Raw genomic sequence first — 20,188 nt, 5'->3', positions numbered from 1 at the left:
GTGCCAGGATACCCCTCCTGTCAAGCCCCCGCGGTTCCCAGGAAGCTGGCACCTCAGCAAGGCAACTGAGCCAAAGGGCAGCTCGGCCCCAAGAGGGAGATGGAGGGCAGGCTCTTCTGGCTGGCAAGCCAGGTGGCCTGGCACTTTCCTCCATGGGCCACGGGGAGCTGGAACAAGGGACAGAGAGCCTGGCCCTGAGGCTGAGGAGCTCCTACGGCATACACAGGAAAAACGGTCCAGCTCCCTAGGGGGCCAGGCTTTCCAGAGGAGTGGCCAAGTGCCGGTCAGTGGAGAAGGCAGGCCCAGAAGCATCAAGGGAATCAGGTGTAGAAGCCCAGGCTTCAGAGGCAACCATGTCTGGGTACAAACCCTGGCTTTGCACCCCATGAGCCTCAGTGTCCTTATCTGCGTAATGGGGACAATAAGCAACCTCCTGCCTCACTTACACGTGAAGACGGTGCCAGGACAACGGCCACCACTGACAACAGTGTTAGGAACGGGGCGGCGGGGGGTTGGGGGGCGCAGGTCAAAGGCAAAAGGGTGGTGGAGTGAGAGGAAGCAGGGAAAGCAGCCCAGCCTGGCGAGGGGTTCCAAGTGCTTCCAGAGCCCAGACAGAACGGAAGCTGTCAACAGTGCAAACCCTAGCTTTATTGGTCCGGTTTGTTCACAGTGAGGCTTCCCAAGGCAGGGGTCTGAGGACTCCCCCCCTCCTCCTGCCCAATGTGTGTGTTCTCTGCCTTGCGCCTGGGAAGAAGGGAGGGAGTGAGGTGGCTCTTTGGGGGGTGGTGGCTACAGGGTAATTTAGTGTGGAGCCCAGGGTCTGTTCTTCAGAGCAGGAGGTAGAAGGGATCACATAAAGTTCTTTATTACAGACCTACAAAAAATGAGAGAATTATAGATTACTCTCACTTGTTTGGGTTTCTTTCTTCCTTCTTCCTTTTTACAAATCAGCAGCAGGAAAGAAAAATGCAGGAGGCAGACAGGCCAGGCACTGGGGCGCGGATCAGAGGGAACCAGGGGGATGTGGGCCGAGCGGTCATTGCCGCTGGCCTGGGGCTCTCTCTAGCATCCCGGAAGAAGGGAGACAAGCCCTAGTGGGAGCAGACAAAAGACAGTGGTGGGGGAAGGCGGCTGTCCCCAGATCAGCGGCAGCACCGTTCCTCTGGCACTTAGCCAGGTTGGAAGCACGTAAGGCCCCATATTTGGGGGCGTCATCTCCAAAGCATGGGCCCACAGGGGCCAGACAGAAGGGAGGAGGCAGGAAGGGCCAACACAGAAGGGCTCTGAGTTCTATCGGGAGCCCTCCTGGAACCATAGGCGTCCAGGGGGGCAAGGGCAACCAGGCCTCTTCCCTGCTTGTCAGCCAATGAGCTTCTTCAGGAAGGCCTCCAGCTGGTCCTCGTCCTTGATGCCCACAAACTTGTCCACCACGTCCCCATTCTTGATGGCCAGCACAGTGGGCACAGCTGACACCTACGTGGAGGAGACGAAGGGAGACCAGGTCACCCGGAGGCGAACTTTTCTCAGCGGCCATTACCCAGCCTTTATGGAGAAGGCTGGTGGTGTTTGCAGAGTAGTGACTGCCTAAGTGGCGGGCGGGGCCCCTCCCCTTGGTGCAGGGGTGCTACAGGGCCTGGAGGTCCACCCGCTGGAACGACTTTTCCACTGTGGGCTCCCGGCAGTCCCCTTCCTTCCCCAACCGCAGGACTGACTCACTGGCCCAGTGGTTTGGCTGCAATGACAGGAGGGATGAAAATAGTCCACACAGCTGCAGGCCAGGGCGGGGGGCGGGGAGAAGCTCCCCGAGGGGCAGCCTGGCTCGGGCTGGGCTGGGGCGGGGGGTGGGGGGGGGGAAGGCCCGGAGACGTGAGAGTCTGAGTCCTGGCTCTGCCACTCACTAGCAGGACACACCACCTTCAGGGCCTTGGCACCCTCTTCTGTAAAATGGGGGTGATAGGATCGACCTTGAAAGCTGGGTGGTTGGAAGCTCAGGCTCTGACAGTGGCTGACCCAATGTTAGGGGCCCCCAGCCCCTTCATCACTCCATCTCTTTGTTCCTATTCGCAAAACGGAGCCACTGAGCGCATGGATAGCAGGTCTGGGGGCTGCATGAGGTAAGGCAAGCAGTCTCAGCACGGCGCCCCGCACCTGGCAGGGCCCTCAAGCGTCAGACCTGGCAGAGCACCTGGTATGCAGTGGCGCTCAACAAATGGTGGCTACAGAGAGCATGCCAGAAAAGTCTAATAGGCTCCGTGTGAGCCACGTTCGCTCGCTGCCGCGAATGGCCAGCAGGGTCCAGAAAGTCACTGACTCACACTGGACAGTGTGAGAGGAAGGGCTCGGCCATATATGAGCTGATGTTTATTTATTGAGGTATGGAGGCAACATTCTTGGCCTATGAAGCATTTTCTCAAGTTCCCTCAGGGACCCGTACAGATTCCGTGGCACGTCCACGAGGTCCACTGCCCACTCTGGCATCGAGCACTTTCTGTGGCCTGGACTCCCTGCCTGACATTTGTAGACATTTTTTAAAAAATGGATAAACAGAACAAGATAAACATTCTTTTCTTACACATGTTAACTACAAAGTAACAACAGCAATTTACACAAACATACTGAGTCTTCACAGATTCTGAGTGCTGGCCTGCCCATGAGTCATCCCGGCAGCCAGACTTGGGAGTTCAGACATTCAAACGGCGCACAGGTCAGTTACAAGAGAACTGCAGGCCACCCCAGCCCGCTTTCACACCTTGGGTGGCTGCCACCACGCCCCCTGACCTTACGTGGCAGGCCTTGCCCTCCTCCCCTAACGAGCTCTGGGTGGACAAACACAGCAGGGAAGATGACGCAGTCCCTGGTCGTATTAGTCCCTTTAGGCCCTTTCAAGGACTGTCCTGGGGCTGATGGGGGTGGCAGAACGAATGTGCGGACAGACCCACGTAGCAGTGGGCTGACCATGTATGTGCCATGGTTTGTGGTCCTACCCCTGGCTCCTGCCCTTGTTGTTAATGACTGTGGCACGGGAAGTGGCATGAAGGACAAAGATCCAGCATGCGGCTCACCCCGTCTCTGGGCACAGACCAGGGCTCAGAGACACTTGCTCCCGACCGTGGTGAGGACAAGTGGGGGAAACAGCAGAGGGAGTGGGAGAAGCAGGCTCCCTGCTCGAGCCTGATGAAGGGCTCGATCCCAGGACTCTGAGATCACGACCTGAACTGAAGGCAGACACTTAACCGACTGAGCCACCCAGGGACCCCAATAAATAAAATCTCAAAAAGTCACACACTCAGAACGGCCAGTCAGGTGCCCCCGGAGCTGTGTTCTTATGCGCCCTCTAGTGGCCTGTGAGGGCAGCTAGGGCTCCTGGAACCCAGCCATTAGAACAGAGGGTCAAGGCTGAAGCACCTACTGGATCCCATCCTGTTTCTTAAACTGCTATCAAAACTCCATGTCGTTGTATGAGAAGTGGTCTAATGGCTTTTACGTGTCCTCTAAATAGGCCTATGTTCGCTGAGGTGGCTTGGGGTGGTGTCGGTTTTCAGAGACTCCAGACCCGTCCCGCCACCATCACATTTGTGCAAACTCACAAGCGTGCACACACACGCATGGCTACGCTACGCTACAGTCAGACGTACAACAGACACTCCAAGGTCTAGTCTTTACTGACCAAGGGCGTTCTTCGGAGGGTAAGTCTAAATCAGACGAGTGCACACGGCAACGGGCTTGCCAGAGGCCGGTTTTTCCAGGCCACTGCTGTAGTACCTGGGGTGGGATTGCACCCCCCTCCCCCCCAAGGAGGAGGATGTGGCTTTGCTGATCCCGGGTTTGGCTCACAAATCAGGAGGGGCTGGTGCTTGTAAACACTGCCTTAAATGGAAGCGCACAGGTCCTTGGCACATTCCTCTGGAATGTGATCTAAGTGGAAGAGGGGCCGCGGTGGAGCAGGAACGCCTGCTTCCCTCTCCGTTCTGGCGGCACCAAGCGACCGAGCAGCTATGCTAAGAAGCTGTTCTCCTCCTCCTGCTCTGTGACGCCACCTGGAGCCTAGCGGGCTGAGCCCCAGACCCTGAGAACTCAGGGCAGGGTGGGGTGTGTGTGTGTGTGTGTGTGTGTGTGTTCTGTTCCCACTGTCCTGCAGCCCACCGGCCGCACTGCCACGGAGCTCAATGATCCTGCTGCATTGCCCCCCCCCCAGTCTGTGAGGGACCACCAAGGGGCAGGCATCGTGCCAGCTGTCACATAGGCCAGCAACCTCCTTCTTGGCTAACTGCAGAGCTAATGCAAAGGAAAAGATCACCGTCAGCCAGGCTGCTACGTACGGGGGCTCCTCAAGTGTCGGGGTGACACTAACCCCTTGCGGACGCGACCTCATAAATTCGTGCCTCAAGGTGGGGTCGCTTTACAGAGGAGAAGACTGAGACCCGAGAGCTGAGGGACTGAGTGCTAGAGCTGGGGTCTGACACGAGCTCTGTGTGACTCCATGACGTCTAACTGGGCCACACACTGGCCTCAGAGCTCCTGAGCCCCGGCAGGGTGAGCAAGCTCAGGTAGGAAAGTGCCGAAAGGTCGACTCCACCCTTCAAATGAGAAGCTTCTGGACACAGGAGGATTCTCGGAAAAAACTATTATTATAATTATTACTTTCTTGGATTTTTTTTTAAGTGATCTCCACACCCAATGTGGGGCTTGAGCTCACAGCCCCGAGACTAAGAGTTGCACGTGCCACTGACAGTGTCAGCCAGGCACCCCAGAAAAAAACTATGATTAAAAAAATCAAATCCAAGGGTGTCTGGGTGGCTCAGTCAGTTAAGTGCCTGACTCTTGATCTCAGCTCAGGCCTCGATCTGATCAGAGCCATGAGTTCAAGCCCCACACTGGGCTCTGAGCTGGGCATGGAGCCTTCTCAAAAAAAAAAAACAAAAACAAACAAAAAACCCCAAATCCAACTACATGACATTCTGGAAAAGGCAAAACTGTGGAGACAGTAAAAAGATCCGTGGTTGCCAAGGGCATGAGGAGGGAGGAGAAAGTGGAGCACAGGGGATTTTTAAGATGGTGACTCTTCTGTACAAAACTGTAATGGTGGACGAATGTCACTGTACATTTGTCACAACCCATGAGATGGACACCACCAGGTGGTGAACCCTCGCACGCCCCCTAGAGGGTCAGCATAGGCCTTTGAGAAGCTTGTAGAAAAGCAGAATTTCGGGCTCTTCCTAGACCTACTGAGCCGTAATCTGCTTTAAGCAATATCCCACATCATATGCATGCTTGTGGCGCACTGATTTAGAATACTTTTGAGGTAGGGGGATATGGTAATGATTGAAGTACTATACTTTCCAGCTATGAAATATTATTATTCAGTGAACTATGAAGTTACATAAAACATTAAAAGGGAAAAAATTCAAATAAAAGTTGTGACAGTGATTGTGTTGGGACGGTAAGATGACAGGTGACTTTTCACCCTTATTATTTCTTAGCTGGCTGTTTTTCTAATGCTTTTTAAAGGGCCTTCTCTATACAAGGAGAAAATAAAAAGATAACAGCTCCAAGTGTGAGTCAGAAGAAGCCCCAGAGGAGAGCACAGACGCTCAAGGGTCCACATCTGGATCCGCTCTTTGCCTCTAGCAGCTGGCAAGGTCTCAAGGATCAGGGAATGCCCAGCCATCCAGTGGGGATGAGGAGCTGGGAGAACAGAGAGCTTTTTTTCAGCCAAGCCAGGGCAGTGCACAAATTGGGGGGGGGGCACTGAAACCCCAAGGCCCCCAGCCTTTCCCTTCCTTTTCCTTTGGGTGACAGTGGAGTTCTAGGGCGGGCGGCTGACCGAAACAGAAGTGTGGTGCAAGGAGAATTTGTGTGAGGAAGGACACTCACCCTGAGGGCGTGTGCTGGGCATGGAGAGGGGGCGAGTTCAGGAAAGCTCGGGGAGAGGCACCAAATTCCCTGAATACAACTTAAAGCGGTTTCTCCCACATGTTCATGCAACACCTGGAAAAGGAGGAAGCTGGCTCAGGAGGTACGATGGCTCTCTCTCGGTTGAAACTTCTTCCTCGGGCTCTCTTCCAAAAGAATAGGCGTGAAGGAAGGAAGGAAAGGGCTAGGGGAGGGGGTCAGGACCACCCCTGTTGGAGCTTCCCAAGCACCGCAGTGATATCCGCCCAGGGCTCGACAAAACAAGGAGGCCGGGACCAGGTGATGTGGGCCCGGCCGCCCTGAGGTCCCTCTGTGTGACCCACATATGATCTGGAAAAGCGGACAGGGGGAGGAGTGAGGAGACCCTACAAGGGGACGCACCTCCAACATACACTTTCCAGGCCTGACCACAGGACCTCAGTGGCCAGCCCGACATCACCAGGCTCCCTGGAATGCAGGTGGATATGGGTTATTCTTCTTCCCATCTGCACCAGCTAACCACGGTTCCTGGAACATGGCTGGCGCTCAGGGTGTCTGCTGAAAGTTCCACTGGCTAAGGAAGATTGCTGTGCTGGCAGGAGTTGGCCTATGACAGCTTATGCTTACTCGTCACCCTGGGGATGTCCTAGCGGCTCCAGCCCTAAGCTCATCCCTGCAGCTGCTGCGGGCTTTGGGGTAGGGATGGACAAGTAGGAGAAAGGCAGGGCCATCTAAATGGCCAGTAAGTGCCCCCTTCACTGAAAGATTAGTGGGGAAGCTTTAAAAAAACAGCACCTCGGGACACCTGGCTGGCTCAGTCAGTAGGGCATGTGATCTTGAGGTTGATCTTGGGGTTGTGATTTCGAGCCCCAAGTTGGGGGTACTGTTTACTTAATAAAACAGAACACAAAAACAGCAAGTCATCCCTCCCCTACAAGCCCTTGTAAGCAGCCCCGAATCCCTCACTCAGAGCCATGCACGGTCTTCCTTTGGTAACGCCCCTCCCCCATCTGCACTGGTCATCCGTGGCTTTGCCTGCCCAGCACCTACTTCCTTTGCCTCTGTTTGGGGCAGATGTTCTGGGGGGTGATCAATCCCACCCCAGTGCGGCCAGCCTATCCTCACCCCGCCCCCACGGGGACCGGCTGGAGGCGGCACCTCTTTACTTGAGCTGACATCGTGAGCGCTGAGCCTGGACTTACGAACTCTGAAAGGAACAGGCCCCCTCTTTCAGTCACTGGCTACCCAGAAGGAAGGAGGGATGAAGACTCACTCTGGCCAGATCTTCAAGGGAACCAGAAATCTGGATTTTCACGTGAAATCTCTGTTTTAGATACCAGCATCTGGTTCAGTATTTAAAAAAAAAAGAACCCAAAGCCCAGATCAAATGTGTCGGGGAATCAGATCTGGCCACAGGCTACCAGGCACGACCACGGCTCGGTAAAAACGGTATCCTCAGCATGGTTTCTTGACCCCTTCCCCTCTGGCCACAGCCAACGTTCCCCGTAGCCTGTGCTCTCATTACCTGCTCAGTTCTCCATGCTGGTCATCCAGCCACAGTGCGCCTCACCTCCTTCTCCAGCTGTCCTGGTCTCCAAGGCCGGGAGGACGCCCCCACCCCCACGCTCTCCGGCTCCAGGCACACAGGCACTGCTAGTCTGTGAGCAAACCGGGCTCACCCTGACCACAGGGGCCTTTGCATTTGATGTCTGCTCTGCCTACATTGCTCTTCCAAAGAGCTGCCTGGTTTATTTCCTTACTCCCTTCAGGTCTTTGCTCAGATGCCAGCTTCCCAGAGAGGCCTTCCTGAGCCCACCCTTTTATTTTCTATTTACTTATTTATTTATTTTTATTTATTTTTAAAGGAAGCTCTATAGCCAATGCAGGGCTTGAACTCACAACCCTGAGATCAAGAGTCACACGCACCACTGAACCAGCCAGGCGCCCCCCACTGCCCACCCTTTTAAAAATGAACCTCTCTCCAGCCCCATGCTTAGCCCCACCTCCTCTTCCTGATTTATTTTTTCCCACAGTACTTAATATTTACAGTACTTAATATCAGTGAACCATGACCCATGGGCCAAACCCAGATTGCTGCCTATTTGTGTGAATAAAGTTTTACTGGCACACAACTATGTCCATTTGTTTATATACTGTCTCTGGCTGCTTTCAATGGCAGTTGAGTATTTGCAATAGAGACCCATGTTCTATAAAGCCTCAAGTATGTTCCACCTGGTCCTCTAGAGAAAAAGTGTGCTGACCACACATCAAATATACTAGAGGGAGGGGTGCCTGGGTGACTCACTCGGTGAAGCGTCTGCCTTCGGCTCAGGTCATGATCCCAGGGTTCTGGGATCGAGCCCCACCTCAGGCTCCCTGCTGAGCAGGGAGCCTGCTTCTCCCTTTGCCTGCCGCTGCCCCTGCTTGTGCACGCTCTCTGACAAATAAATAAATAAAATCTTAAAAAACCCAAACAAACTAGAATGTAGGCTCCGCGAAGACAAGGATTGTGTCAGCTTTGTCCACTGCCTTACCCACAACCAAGAAACAGCACCTGGTATTTAAGAGACTGAACACATGCACGAAGGAACACGTTAGACTCCCTCTTGTCTCAGTATGTGCCGTGTGCTTGGCCCTTCTTCTCCCTCTCCATGCATTCTCCACTGCCCCACTCAGAGGTCCCCCTAGTGGGAAGCATTCCCTCCCTCATCCCAACCCCTGCCCCAACAAGCAGTCTCTTCTTCCATTGTGCACCTCTGCTCTCGGCACTTCTCACCATAGGGTGAAATGATCTGTCTACCTGTTGTTCTCTTGCTAGACTAAGAGTGCTGGACACAAGGAGTGTGTCTTCCTTGTGCCAGAATCACGAATGCCCGGCACATGGCAGGGCTCCCGTGTGACTGCTGATTGAGTATGTGCACGGATGAACAGATGAACGAAGGAACGCATCCGTGTCCCAAGACTCAGAGAATAAGCCGGTGTTTTAGATCATACATTCCACTTCCTGAAGGTGGTGAAGAGACTCAACGGGCTCAGAGGCTCACAGAGTCACATCTGCAAAGTGCTCTGAACTCCTGAGAGCGCTAGAAAAAACCGAGACACCCCTTATTGGCTACTGGTGCTCCCCGAGCCCTGTCCCGCACCAGCTACCTAGGGCCGCAAGCACCCCCCACACCAGCTGCGCTGGGGCGGTCGCCTGCCGACTCATACCTCATATTCTAGGGCGAGGTCTGTGTGGTCGTCAATATCCACCTTGGCCATCACCACTTTTCCGTGCTGCTTAGCCACCGCCTTCTCTAACCTTGGCCCCAGGATCTTGCACGGGCCACACCACCTCAGAAGGGGAGAGAGGACACATCTAGTCACAAGAGTGCTCGGCAATCGATCTTCTATCTCCCCAGAACCCTCCCTTGACCCACAGCTTTCTGAGGGGCCTTTTGCCCTTCTCAGCTCTGTGTGGGGTGACTGGCTGTTAACCCACGATGTTCACATGCCAAACAAGAAAGCCAGCACTCTGCAGCAGGGGGATTTTCAGAGGTCCCAGGATCCTAAAACACGGTCCTCATCAGAAGACTTCTATAAAGGTTATTTCAGCACATGTAAGAGAAATACACTGTCATACACAAAAATACGAGATCTGAAGTTAAAAGGTTTGGGTTCAGAGACTCCTCACCAGCCAGCTGACTGTTCTGGGGCCTCAGTTTCCTCTTTTCGAATACGAGAGATTATGCCTCTCGAAGCAGTGATGAGAAATCCACTAAGGCAACGTGGCTCAACGTGCTCTCTAAAATGTGGAGTTACTTCACACACCGCACGGCCCCAGAACCACATGGAGGAGAAGCCAGTGCTAGGGAGCATCTCCAACATGTTCGTCACTGCACCAGGACCTTCTCCGCTTTTACTGCCCAGAGCCCTCAACCCCATAAAGGAAAACACCTTCCTAACAAACTAAGGACCATACAAGTTAAGGAACTTGTGGTGCGGTCCCAGAGCTGGGGACAGGCACCCTGCAACTGCAACCCAAGGCTGTGCTCCAAATGTCTTTTTTCACCCTGGGTTATTTTGCGATCGCCCAGGTCCTGGGTCAACTGCTCACACTGCACTCATCACAGGTGCTCCCTCTGGGTGGTCAGCTCTGTGACGACAGGCTGTCATCTCCGGGGCACCAAACAAACTCATGTCTTACTTTCTGGTCAGAGAAGAAAATGAGGCATCATCCTAGTTACCATTCATTTTGGAAGTCCTCGCTATACCAAGAAGGGAGAAAAGTCTGCCTGCCATGAACCCCTGGCCAACGACCCTTATTTTAGTCTCAACCTTTAAAACCCTTTCCATTCAGAGATTTCAATTAATGAACTCACAACACCTAAATGAACTCACAACACCTAAAAACCCAGTTTGCAAAACTTTATCTCCTATTTTAAGTGAAGGGGAAGCACAAGGACATCAAACAGCCTGCACAAGACAACATGGTGAGTCGGAGAAAGAACAGGAAAGAAAGCGAAACAATCTGCCAGAGATTTATCCAGAAGGCCTCCCAACTTCTAACCCAGGCTACACCAGGATGCCTCAATCTGAGGGGTTTGTTCAAGTTCTTTTGCAGCCAGATGGCTAGTCAGGACCCGAATTCTGGAAATGAGGAAGGCCAAGCTAACAATCAGAAGGCGACAGGCATTTAAATATCCCTACAACAGACTTCTACAGCACTGAAAAGAAAACTCTGCCAATCCCCTGCGTGCCTGGGCACCACTGTGGTGACACTGATAACTTTTTGCCAGCCCTTCCCAGTTTTTGTGGCAAGATGGTAAAAATCAACTTATCTGCAGGGCCAGGAACTGGTATCCACCCAAAGCCAGATGATGTGATCGTCCTATTTTTCCTGCTTTGGTCCAAGCTGAAGGGGACTCTGAGCCAAGTGGGCAGTGAGAACGTGAGTGTTTCTCAGCTCCAATGACAGTGAGCTCCAAAGACTGTTCACTAGTCTGCGTCCTATCAGACTACACTCAATCTTTGAGTGCGAGGATTGGGTCTTACCAGTCTTTGGAATGAGACTATGTCTGAGAAGCATCAAATATGGGACTGAGACACAGCAGGTACTCAATAAATTCCTGAACAAACACCACCTCAGAGTCTTCTGCTGACCCCCAGGACTCACTGTGCATGGAAATCCACAACCACTGGTGTTTCACTGTTGACAACTCGGTCTTGAAAGTCAGGTCCATCCTGGATGTTAAAGGTCGTGGTGCACACTCTGGTGGTGTATATTGACCGGGCTTGGTTGGGTGCTACTGTCAGATCACCAGGACTGCGCTGTGGGGCCCTGCAGGTGAGGGGTGCCCACCGACCCTGAGGGGGCTTCCTGGAGATGATGGAGGCCAGGAATCTCCTCAGGAGAAGCCGCTGAGCCATCTGTGAGGGAGAAAGGCAGGAAGAGTTCAGGAAGTCAATACACCAGGAAAAGAAAGGTATCTGGGCAGTACTGGGGGGGCTCAAGATTCAGGGCCTGGAAAACAATGCCAAGAAATGACACAAGATTTCTAGAGTAGAGGTTAAGTGAAGAATGAGAATCAAAAAGCAGAAGGAACTGCAAACGAGGACAGGAAAACTGGGCTGAAAACCAAAAAGAAATCAGGATGTGGGCGGAGTTACAACAGAAGGGAGGGAGGAACCTTTATTTACGGAGCACCTGCTAAGGGCCAAGTCCATCCCCATCCCCAAGTGCCCTACACACATTACAGTTCTCCCAGATCACCGTGGAGGAAGTTTCTACAGTACTGCTCACATCACAGATGAGAAGTCCAAGGCTCAGGTAAATTGTGACATGTCCAAAGTAACCTAACTATTAAATGAGAGTCAACATTGGAACCCAAGGCCGCCTGCAAATTCTTTATTACTCGTTTAATAGGCGTTTTAATGGGAAATTAAGGGAAAAGGGGGTTACTAAAGGATCAGGAAAGAGGAAACGCAACAATTCAAGGGGAACCAAGAAGTTCAGGAACAGGAGTGTGTGGGGGGTTCTAAAAAAAGAAAGGACGTGTCTGAGAAGGGACTGGGGAATCGGACGCCACCGGGGATCCCGGCTCAACGGAGGACCGGTCCCCCCGCCCGGGGCCTCCGCCCGCTCGGCCGCCGGACAGCGCAGGAACAGGCCCGGAGCGTGTCTCCGCCACGACACCACCTCGAGCCACCCCCACGAGCCTCCTACCTCCCTGCAGCGCGAGCGGAGGGATGCACAGCCCGGCCCTCCCCGCCAGTCAAGGGCACTCCTGCCGTCACTTCCTCAGGGGAGGGCCCTCCGAGCATCACTTCCGGGGACTAGCAACCTAGAGCATTTCTCTCCGCAACTGGAGGGGCGGCTTGGATTTTCCACCAATGGGGATGGCGGGAGACGGCACAGCGGAAGGGGTGGAGCTTCAGTTAGGGACCGGAAGAGAGGGCCTCTGGGGGAGGGGGGAAAGAGAACGGAAGAGGGGGCGGGCTCTCGGGGGGGGGGGGGGGGGAAGGACCGCGAGAAGGGGCGGGCCCTCGGGGGAGGGACCGGAAGAGGGGGTGAGCTTTTGAGGGAAGGACCGGAAGAGGGTGTGGCCTTCGGGGAGGGGCCGGAAAAGGCGGGCGGGCCGTAGAGGAGGGTCCGGAAGAAGAGGAGGAGGAAGGAGGTGGGAGCACGGAGGAGGTACCTATGGGAGAAAAGGGCAGGAGGGAGGCGTGGTTCCGGGTCTTGCAAACTCTTGCACTGCCCGCCGCTTTTCCTCAGTGTCTTCCAAAAACTGGAGGTGGTGAAGTTTCCTTCCGTCCATCTAACAAATGAGGAAACTAAGCTCCTCGAAGGCGGAGTGCTGGTTGGGGGCAAAAGACCCTGACTGGACGTAAAGAGGACGCTCTGTGGCCCTTGTCTGTCATACACAACTGTACGACCTCGTGGTATCGGGCTAGTCACCCTGGCCCAGGGGGCTTCTGTTTTCCAGTACGGGACATGAAAGACTGGGCTTGTCGCAAGCCTGTCTTTTTGGAGTTCCTAGGGAACTGGGCCTGGACAAATGCCAGATGGTGGTCGTACTTGGAGGGCCTGCCTTTGAGGCCCCTAGTGAAGTGTGGTGACCAGTGGACTTGCTTGGGCCTTGGTTTTCCTTTCACACCCACCGTCACTGTCTTGGCCGCAGGGGTGTAAGCGTCCTCTGTGTGTCCCAGGCTGGAGTCACAGCCAGATCTCCTCTTCCCTGCACCCTGACCTTACATTACCACCACTCTGGCCTCATGGCTCTAGGAATATATCACTGCCTTTTTCCTGCTCCTTGCCTTCAATTTGAAATGCTTTTTTTCTCCACTTGGTGGAACACCTACTTACCACTTCTTTGAGCAGCATTAATTGCTTCCTTCTCTGTAGAGTGCTTTGTTCGTAACTCTTTCGAAACACATTGTACGGTGTCTGTCTCTTTCCCTAGACCACATGCTTCCTGAGGGTAGGGATTTGTAGCTTTTATTTGACTCCTTAAGCCCAGCAATCTCATACAGTGCCTGGCTCACAGGGGATGTTCCATAGATGCTTATTAAACAGTATCTTTGGATATTTCAGGGAATGGTTTGCTGAAAGGTTATGTGATTTGTCCAAGGTCACAAGGCAGGTAAATTGACAGAACCCCATCTCACACCTCCATTTCAATCTACCTTGGGGGGATCCCTTATAGCTAGTGGGGATCCCTTACAGTTCCAGAGTTTGCTTAAATGTCTTTCCTGAATTTTGCAGTATTACTCTCTATGACTGGAAGGCGTTTCCCTCTACTCTCCATGGGAGAAAATGCTACCAGATACCAGACTAGGCATCATCTTTGGAGACCCTTCCCTGAGGTCTCCTCGAGTGGAAGAGATGCCCTTCTCCGAGCCTCCACAGCCCCTGTGCATCTATCAATCAACCACCACACTCAACACTCCGTTGTTCCTGTTTCTTTCTTTCTTTGTTTTGTTTCCATTGCACTTATTATTAATATGAAAAAGTGTTAAGAAAAATTTTAGGGCAATTGGCTGACTCAGTTGGAGGAACATACGACTCTTGATCTTGGGGTTGTGAGTTTGAGCCTCATGTTGGGTATAGAGATTACTGAAAAAGGAGGAATGCCTGGGTGGCTTAGTTGGTTAAGCTTCTGCCTTTGTCTCAGGTTGTGATCCCAGGGTCCTGGGATTGAGCCCCATGTCGGGCTCCCCACTCAGTTGGCAGTCTGCTTGTCTCTGCCCCTCCCCCACGCTCATTCTCTCTCTCTCTCAAATAAATAAATAAAATCTTTAAGAAAGTGAAAAATCTAAAACATAATTCATTCTCAGTTTTCCAACGGCTCTCATCCTTCCCTCTTGCCCACACAACTCCCGAACCATTTCTTCAGGGCCAGTTCATGACCAAACCTGTTCACTGCCGTTTTCACAGGAAACAGCTCATGCCCAGGATGGAGGAAAGAAGACGGGAAGAGGGCCTCCATACTGTTCAGGTTCCAGCCAAAGGTAGGCGGGGTGGAGAGTCAAAGAATTCAGACGAAAGGCCTGGCGGCTTCATAATGCCATAGTCTAACTGAAGTGGGCTGGAGAGGGGATAGGGTTGCCCGTCAGAGGCATAAGAGGACATTTCATGGGCTTGTGTCAAACCCAGAAAAACCGAGGGCAGGAGAAGGATGGGGAGGCCAGGGAGGCAGTCTTGTGGGAAGTTTCACAATGCTTGCATGCTGGGACGCGCGGAAATATAGAGGGCACCAAGAGCCTCAGTCATTTTGGCAGAAAAACTCACTCTGGTGTGGGGAGGTCACAAAAATGCCCCGGACACTGAGAAGGGCTCTGAGGGTGCAAAGTTTCACAAAGCACAGTGGCCACAGACCAGAGACGTGGGGCTCATGCTTCTGACACAGAAACAACAAAATACTCTCTGCTTTTTTTCTTCCTCACTCATTATACTGTCAGCTCCTGCAGGGTCCCTCTGTCTCTCCACTGCTTACCTCAGGGCCTGGGGCCCCATAGTAGGTGCTCAGTGATTATTTGCTCCATGGACAGAGCGCAGGAGTGCAAATCACATCTTCTAATCCCAAATCTCATTTTCCCCACCATATTACGTGGCTCCATGAGACCCTTCCAGAATCACTGCCATGGTGGTTGCTTTTTTCCCCCCACTTCGTCTTGACCATATTTGTTCTCTGTGCAGTTGGCAGGTTCCCTCCCTCACTCCCCTGGCGTGTGCAGGACCTTCCTCCGGGATGGGTGAGGGAATCTTTGGAATAGGCCTACATCCCCCCTGGTCATCTGCTGTGTCAGCCTTCCACTTACTAGATTGTCCATCACAGGCAGGAGACTAGGGCAGCGCACGGTCAGGCGTGGCCCTCTCCACCGTGTGACCTCTTGCTTTTGCCTCCACCCCTGCCTACGACTGGAGCCAGTGGTGGTAATCCACAGCGGGAGCCCCAGGACCTCTGGCTCCCCTGACGTCAGCCTCCTTTGGTGCAGCTGTTTCGCTAATATGGTTACCATCTGGCGGGGATGCTGCCCGCTTGTCCGTGTTTATTTCCGTTTTCCTGTATCTCCCGCACTTTCTCTTCCAGTCACCTCTTCATCCTATTCTTCATGTCCGCTGACTGCACTTTCTGGTAGGCCCATCTCCCTGTGTAATTCACATTCCGAATTCCAAAGGGGGACCAGTCCTGCTTATCCTTATTCCATAGTGACTTCACCTCTTGGCCTCAGGCTTCTCATCTGAGAAATGGAAAGAATGATGCCTTCCTCATAGGGGGCTGGGAGGCTGCAGAAAGGACTGAGAACAGGGCCTAGCACGTTGTCAGTGCCTGATGACTGATGAACTCTCTCTCTGCAGGGAGAGAGCTTATGACAAGGCTGCACTCACAGTAGGCCACAAAGGGGCTCTTCAGCTCCATGCTAGGGTGTCTGCCCAGCCAGAGCCGACCTGGCATGAGTCCGGCTCAGGCACCAGGCAGGCTGAGGGCACGGGTGTGAAAGGAAGGGAAGGGAGCCAGGGCTAGCAGCCTGAGCTAGGGGTAAGGCTTCTACTGCTGTCTCTCGCTGAGGTTTATTGCAGTGTTTTTAGACTGTGGAATGTGAGCCATTGGTGGGTTTGTGAAATCAATATAGTGGGTTGTGATCAGCTTCAAAACGAACGGAATTGAAAATGTCAGAGTGTGTTGTGTGTTACAAGTATTATTTGGTGGAACAGTTGTTGGTGTTATGTCTCTATCTGTGTGTCCTGGGTTGTGATGTAGAATGTGTTTCTTGCTGTGGGTCGTGGTCAGAGGGTTTGGAAACTGTTGATAAACTGAAGAGTTACCAAGCACCAGACACTGTGCTAAAAGCACCCTACACGTATCAACTCATTTAATCCTACAACCCTGTGCGTCCCCATATTGCAGATGGGGAAAATGGAGTCCATGGAGTTTAAGTACCTTGTCCAGGGTCACCCAAATAGTAGGAGGTGGAAGCTTAAAGGTATTCTATTGCCCCTAGCAAGGGGCTGATTTGACTCTAGACTGCTGTTCCCCCCCCTTCAATCCCTAGGGATCAGCCAGCCAATCTAGGCCATTGGACTGCGACTGTGGGGCTTAAACCCAGGGCAGGGTGGGCGGGGGGGGGGGGGGGGTGTGGGCAGCGGTGGTTCTCAGCAACTGTCATTAGCAATGGTGTCCACACGGTGGCAGTGTGGCTCTCACAGTCTCTACAGGGGCCCCGCCCTGGGGCGCCAGCTCCCTTGGGTCCGCAGGGCAGGGGACGAGTGTGGGAGACAGGTGCATCTCAGTGACTGCGTGTCCGAGGATTTCATAGCTGGAGGGAAGCACTTTAGCAAAAAAACAAAAAACAAAAAAAAACCACCACAGAGAGAGGTAGTGGGCCACATCTAAGCTCATAGTGTTTCTTAGAGGTGTCTTTCCTAGAGTATCTGCTTTCAGTTTTCATCTTGATGGTAATTGGTGAGGTTTTTTTTTTTCTGTTTTTAAATGTTTTTTATGTTTTTAAAAAAATGCTTTTGCAGAACAATCAGAACTGTAATGTACGTTTTGCACTTCAACAAGCTGGTTTCATGTTCCGTGGTGATTCATGTTCTGTCGTGTTTCCAGCAATCACACAATGTCCCCTCACCCCTTTCTGAACATGAAGACTGGACACCGGAGCAGCACCGTAACCCTTAACTCCCAGAGCGGCCTCTGCGCCTTCCTGGGATGGCAGGTCTGGAGTGCTGTGACTGTCATGCGGGCGGGTGTATGCTGTCACCCTCACGTTCCCACCCCCTGCCTCCCGCGGACACGTGCAGGCTGGGGTGCTAGGGCTCATTCCAGATCCTGCCCGCTGTGGGGGGTGAGGCTCCTCACGTCTTCCTGCCCAGGCAGGTCTGGTGGCTCAAAGTTGCCAGTGTGTGTTTAACAACTCGACTCTACTGTGCCTTTAATATTATCTGTAAATAAGAATTAACATCTACAAAACTCTTGCAAAAAGATAGCCTTTAGAATCAACGTTGGGTCTTATCATAGACTTTTCCAGGAGGTGCCAATCACAGACCCGAGCTGGGAAGGCGGGCCTCGGGTGTGCTGGTGTTAGATCTCAGAGCCCAGGTTGGTGAACAGGTGAGCTTTGGAGTCAGATGGACCTGGATATGGATCCTGGCTCCGCCACTTACGCACAGTGTGATGTAACCCATATAAGGCTTGGTTTCCTCATCTGTAAAATGGGGCCAGCAGAATGTACCTTAGATACTGTTTATGGATGGAAATCAAGTCGTAGAGAGGTCCTGTGACTTACCAAAGCACACAGGTAGTCAGAGGTGAGGGCAGGCTCATATCCAGATCTTCTGACCGCATGTCCTGAGTTCTTCCCACTGACTGCAAGGATGTGGTGGGGCTAGGTCTGAAGATAGGTATATTTGTCTTTAGTTTGTGAAAGTGTCACAAGAATTATAGTGAGGGCCTGTGAATAAGAATGACTTTTGCTTCCTGAGACTTTGCTATTTTTTTTTTAAGATTTTATTCATTTATTTATTTTTTGGGAGGGGGAGGAACAGAGGGAGAGGGACAAGCCTGACGTGGGGTCTGATCCCACTACCCTGAGATCATGACCTGAGCCGAAACCAAGAGCCGGACGCCTAACCGACTGAGCCGCCCAGGCGCCCCCTGAGCCTTTGCTTTATGTGTAAAATTGGACTGTTAATAATATTCACCAACGTCTGAGGGTTATTGTGAAGGATTAAACAGGATAATGCAAGTAAAGGGCTCATAGTAAGTGCTCTTAGATTTCAATCTTGAGATTTATGGAGGCTTGCATTATGGCCCAGCCTGTGGTCTGTCTTTGTGAATGTACCATGTGCACCTGAGAAGACTGTCTATTCTGTAGTTGCTGAGCGGCGTGTCCTATACATGCCAAGTAGGTCAAGGTGGCTGATAGAGTGTTGGTTAGCTTCTCTATGGCTTTACTGATTGCTCTGCTAGCTGTTCTATTAATTGTTGAGAGCAGGATGATTGTGAATTTGTCTATTTCTCCCTTAAATCTGTTCATTGTTTCTTCGCTTATTTGGAAACTTTGTTATTAGGCTCCCACAGATTTAGGATTGTTGTGTCTTTCTTTTCTTTTCTTTTCTTTTCTTTTCTTTTCTTTCTTTCTTTCTTTCTTTCTTTCTTTCTTTCTTTCTTTCTTTCTTTCCTTCTCTCTCTCTCTCTCTCTCTCTTTCTTTCTTTCTTTTTTTTAAGATTTTATTTATTTATTTGACAGAGACAGCCAGAGAGAGAGAGAGAACACAAGCAGGAAGAGTGGGAGAGGAAGAAGCAGGCTCCCAGCGGAGGAGACTGATGTGGGGCTCAATCCCAGAACGCCGGGATCACGCTCTGAGCCAAAGGCAGACATTCAACGACTGTGCCACCCAGGCGCCCCTGTTGTGTCTTTCTGACGTTGTGACTGTTTCCCTATTATGGGATGTCTCTCCTTAACTCCAGCAATGCCCTTCATCTTGGAGTTTACTATCTGCTACTTAAAGAGCCACTCCCAACATTCTGTGTTTGTGGTTTTTTTTGTAAAGATTTTATTTTTTTATTTGTCAGAGAGAGAGAGCACAAACAAGCATGCGGAGTGGCAGGCAGAGTGAGAGGGAGAAGCAGGCTCCTCGCTGAGCAGGGAGCCCGATGCAGGACTTGATCCCAGGACGCTGGGATCATGACCTGAGCAGAAGGCAGATGCTCAACCAGCTGAGCCACCCAGGCGCCCCCCCTCCACCATTCTTCTGCTTACTGTTTCTCTGATATATCTTTTTTGATCCTTTTACTGTCAGTCTATCTGGGGCTTTATATATAAGTGAATACATAGACAGCAGCATATAGTTGGGTCTGGCTTTTTTTTAAAGTAGTCTCCACACACAACATGGGGCTTGAACTCACAACCCTGTGATCAAGAGTCACACGCGCCACTGAACCAGGCAAGTGCCCCTGCGTCTCGCTTTTTTATGCATTTTTACTATCTCTGCCTTTTAATTGGAGTATTTAGTTCGTTTGGACATGTTTGGATTTAGATCTACGTCACTGTTTTCTGTTTGTTCCATGTGTCTTTTGTTTTTCTGGTCTTCCTTTCCAGATTTCTTTTGGGTTTACTGAATATATATGTTCTAGAATTCAATTTATCTATTGATAAATCTATTTGCATTTTCTTTAGTTGCTACTCTAGGGATTGCAGTACAAATCCTTAGCTTTGCACAGTCAATTCAGAGTTAATATTAATATTGTGCCCATAAGATAATATAAGAATCTTGCAACTGGATAGGTCCATTTACCACCTCTTCCTAGCTTTCATGCTGTGTCGTCATATTCACTATATCTCTAGGCTGAGAATCCTATAACAGAATGTTGATATTTTTTTCTTTGAATTATATATATGAAATCAAGAGGAAAATACAGTCTTTAATATTTACTGAATTTTTAAAATTTTTTTATATTTTTATATTTTTATTTTATTTTTTGAAAGGATTTTATTTATTTATTTGACAGAGAGAGAGACAGCCAGCGAGAGAGGGAACACAAGCAGGGGGAGAGGGAGAGGAAGAAGCAGCCTCCCAGAAGAGCAGGGAGTCTGATGCGGGGCTTGATCACAGAACCCTGGGATCACGCCCTGAGCCAAAGGCAGACGCTTAGCGACTAAGCCACCTAGGTGCCCCCATTTTTTTTTTTTTTAGATTTAATTTTAAGTAATCTCTATTACCAATGTGGGCCTTGAACTCACAGCCCCAAGATCAAGAGTCCCACGCTCCACTGACTGAGCCAGCCAGGCACCCCTACTATTTACTCAT

General features: G+C 51.6%; 1 protein-coding gene and 1 long non-coding RNA gene across 6 annotated transcripts; one reads left to right on the top strand and one right to left on the bottom strand.

Moving 5' to 3' along the window:
* Positions 1 to 628: 628 nt before the first annotated feature.
* On the bottom strand, positions 629 to 12,251 carry TXN2 (thioredoxin 2). Its single transcript, XM_057316174.1, has 4 exons — positions 12,098 to 12,251; positions 11,048 to 11,301; positions 9,103 to 9,226; positions 629 to 1,473 (listed from the first exon to the last, which is right to left on the bottom strand). The coding sequence occupies exons 2-4, from the start codon at positions 11,299 to 11,301 to the stop codon at positions 1,360 to 1,362; spliced, it is 492 nt and encodes a 163-aa protein (XP_057172157.1). The 5' UTR covers positions 12,098 to 12,251; the 3' UTR covers positions 629 to 1,359.
* Positions 11,608 to 18,903, top strand: LOC113255992 (uncharacterized). Of its 5 annotated transcripts, XR_008960708.1 has the most exons (4): positions 12,525 to 12,548; positions 12,647 to 12,800; positions 14,309 to 14,382; positions 18,628 to 18,903. It is a non-coding gene; the product is annotated as an uncharacterized LOC113255992 (long non-coding RNA). The 5 variants fall into 5 exon arrangements; XR_007189691.2 differs by lacking the exons at positions 12,525 to 12,548; positions 12,647 to 12,800 and adding an exon at positions 11,608 to 11,701; XR_008960706.1 differs by lacking the exon at positions 12,647 to 12,800 and having other exon boundaries at positions 12,486 to 12,548.
* Positions 18,904 to 20,188: the final 1,285 nt, after the last annotated feature.

Source organism: Ursus arctos, unplaced genomic scaffold, assembly GCF_023065955.2.
Source record: "Ursus arctos isolate Adak ecotype North America unplaced genomic scaffold, UrsArc2.0 scaffold_21, whole genome shotgun sequence".
NCBI classification, from domain to species: domain Eukaryota; kingdom Metazoa; phylum Chordata; class Mammalia; order Carnivora; family Ursidae; genus Ursus; species Ursus arctos.
Note: the sequence above shows the minus strand (reverse complement) of the source record. Positions and strands in the feature narration are given on the sequence as shown.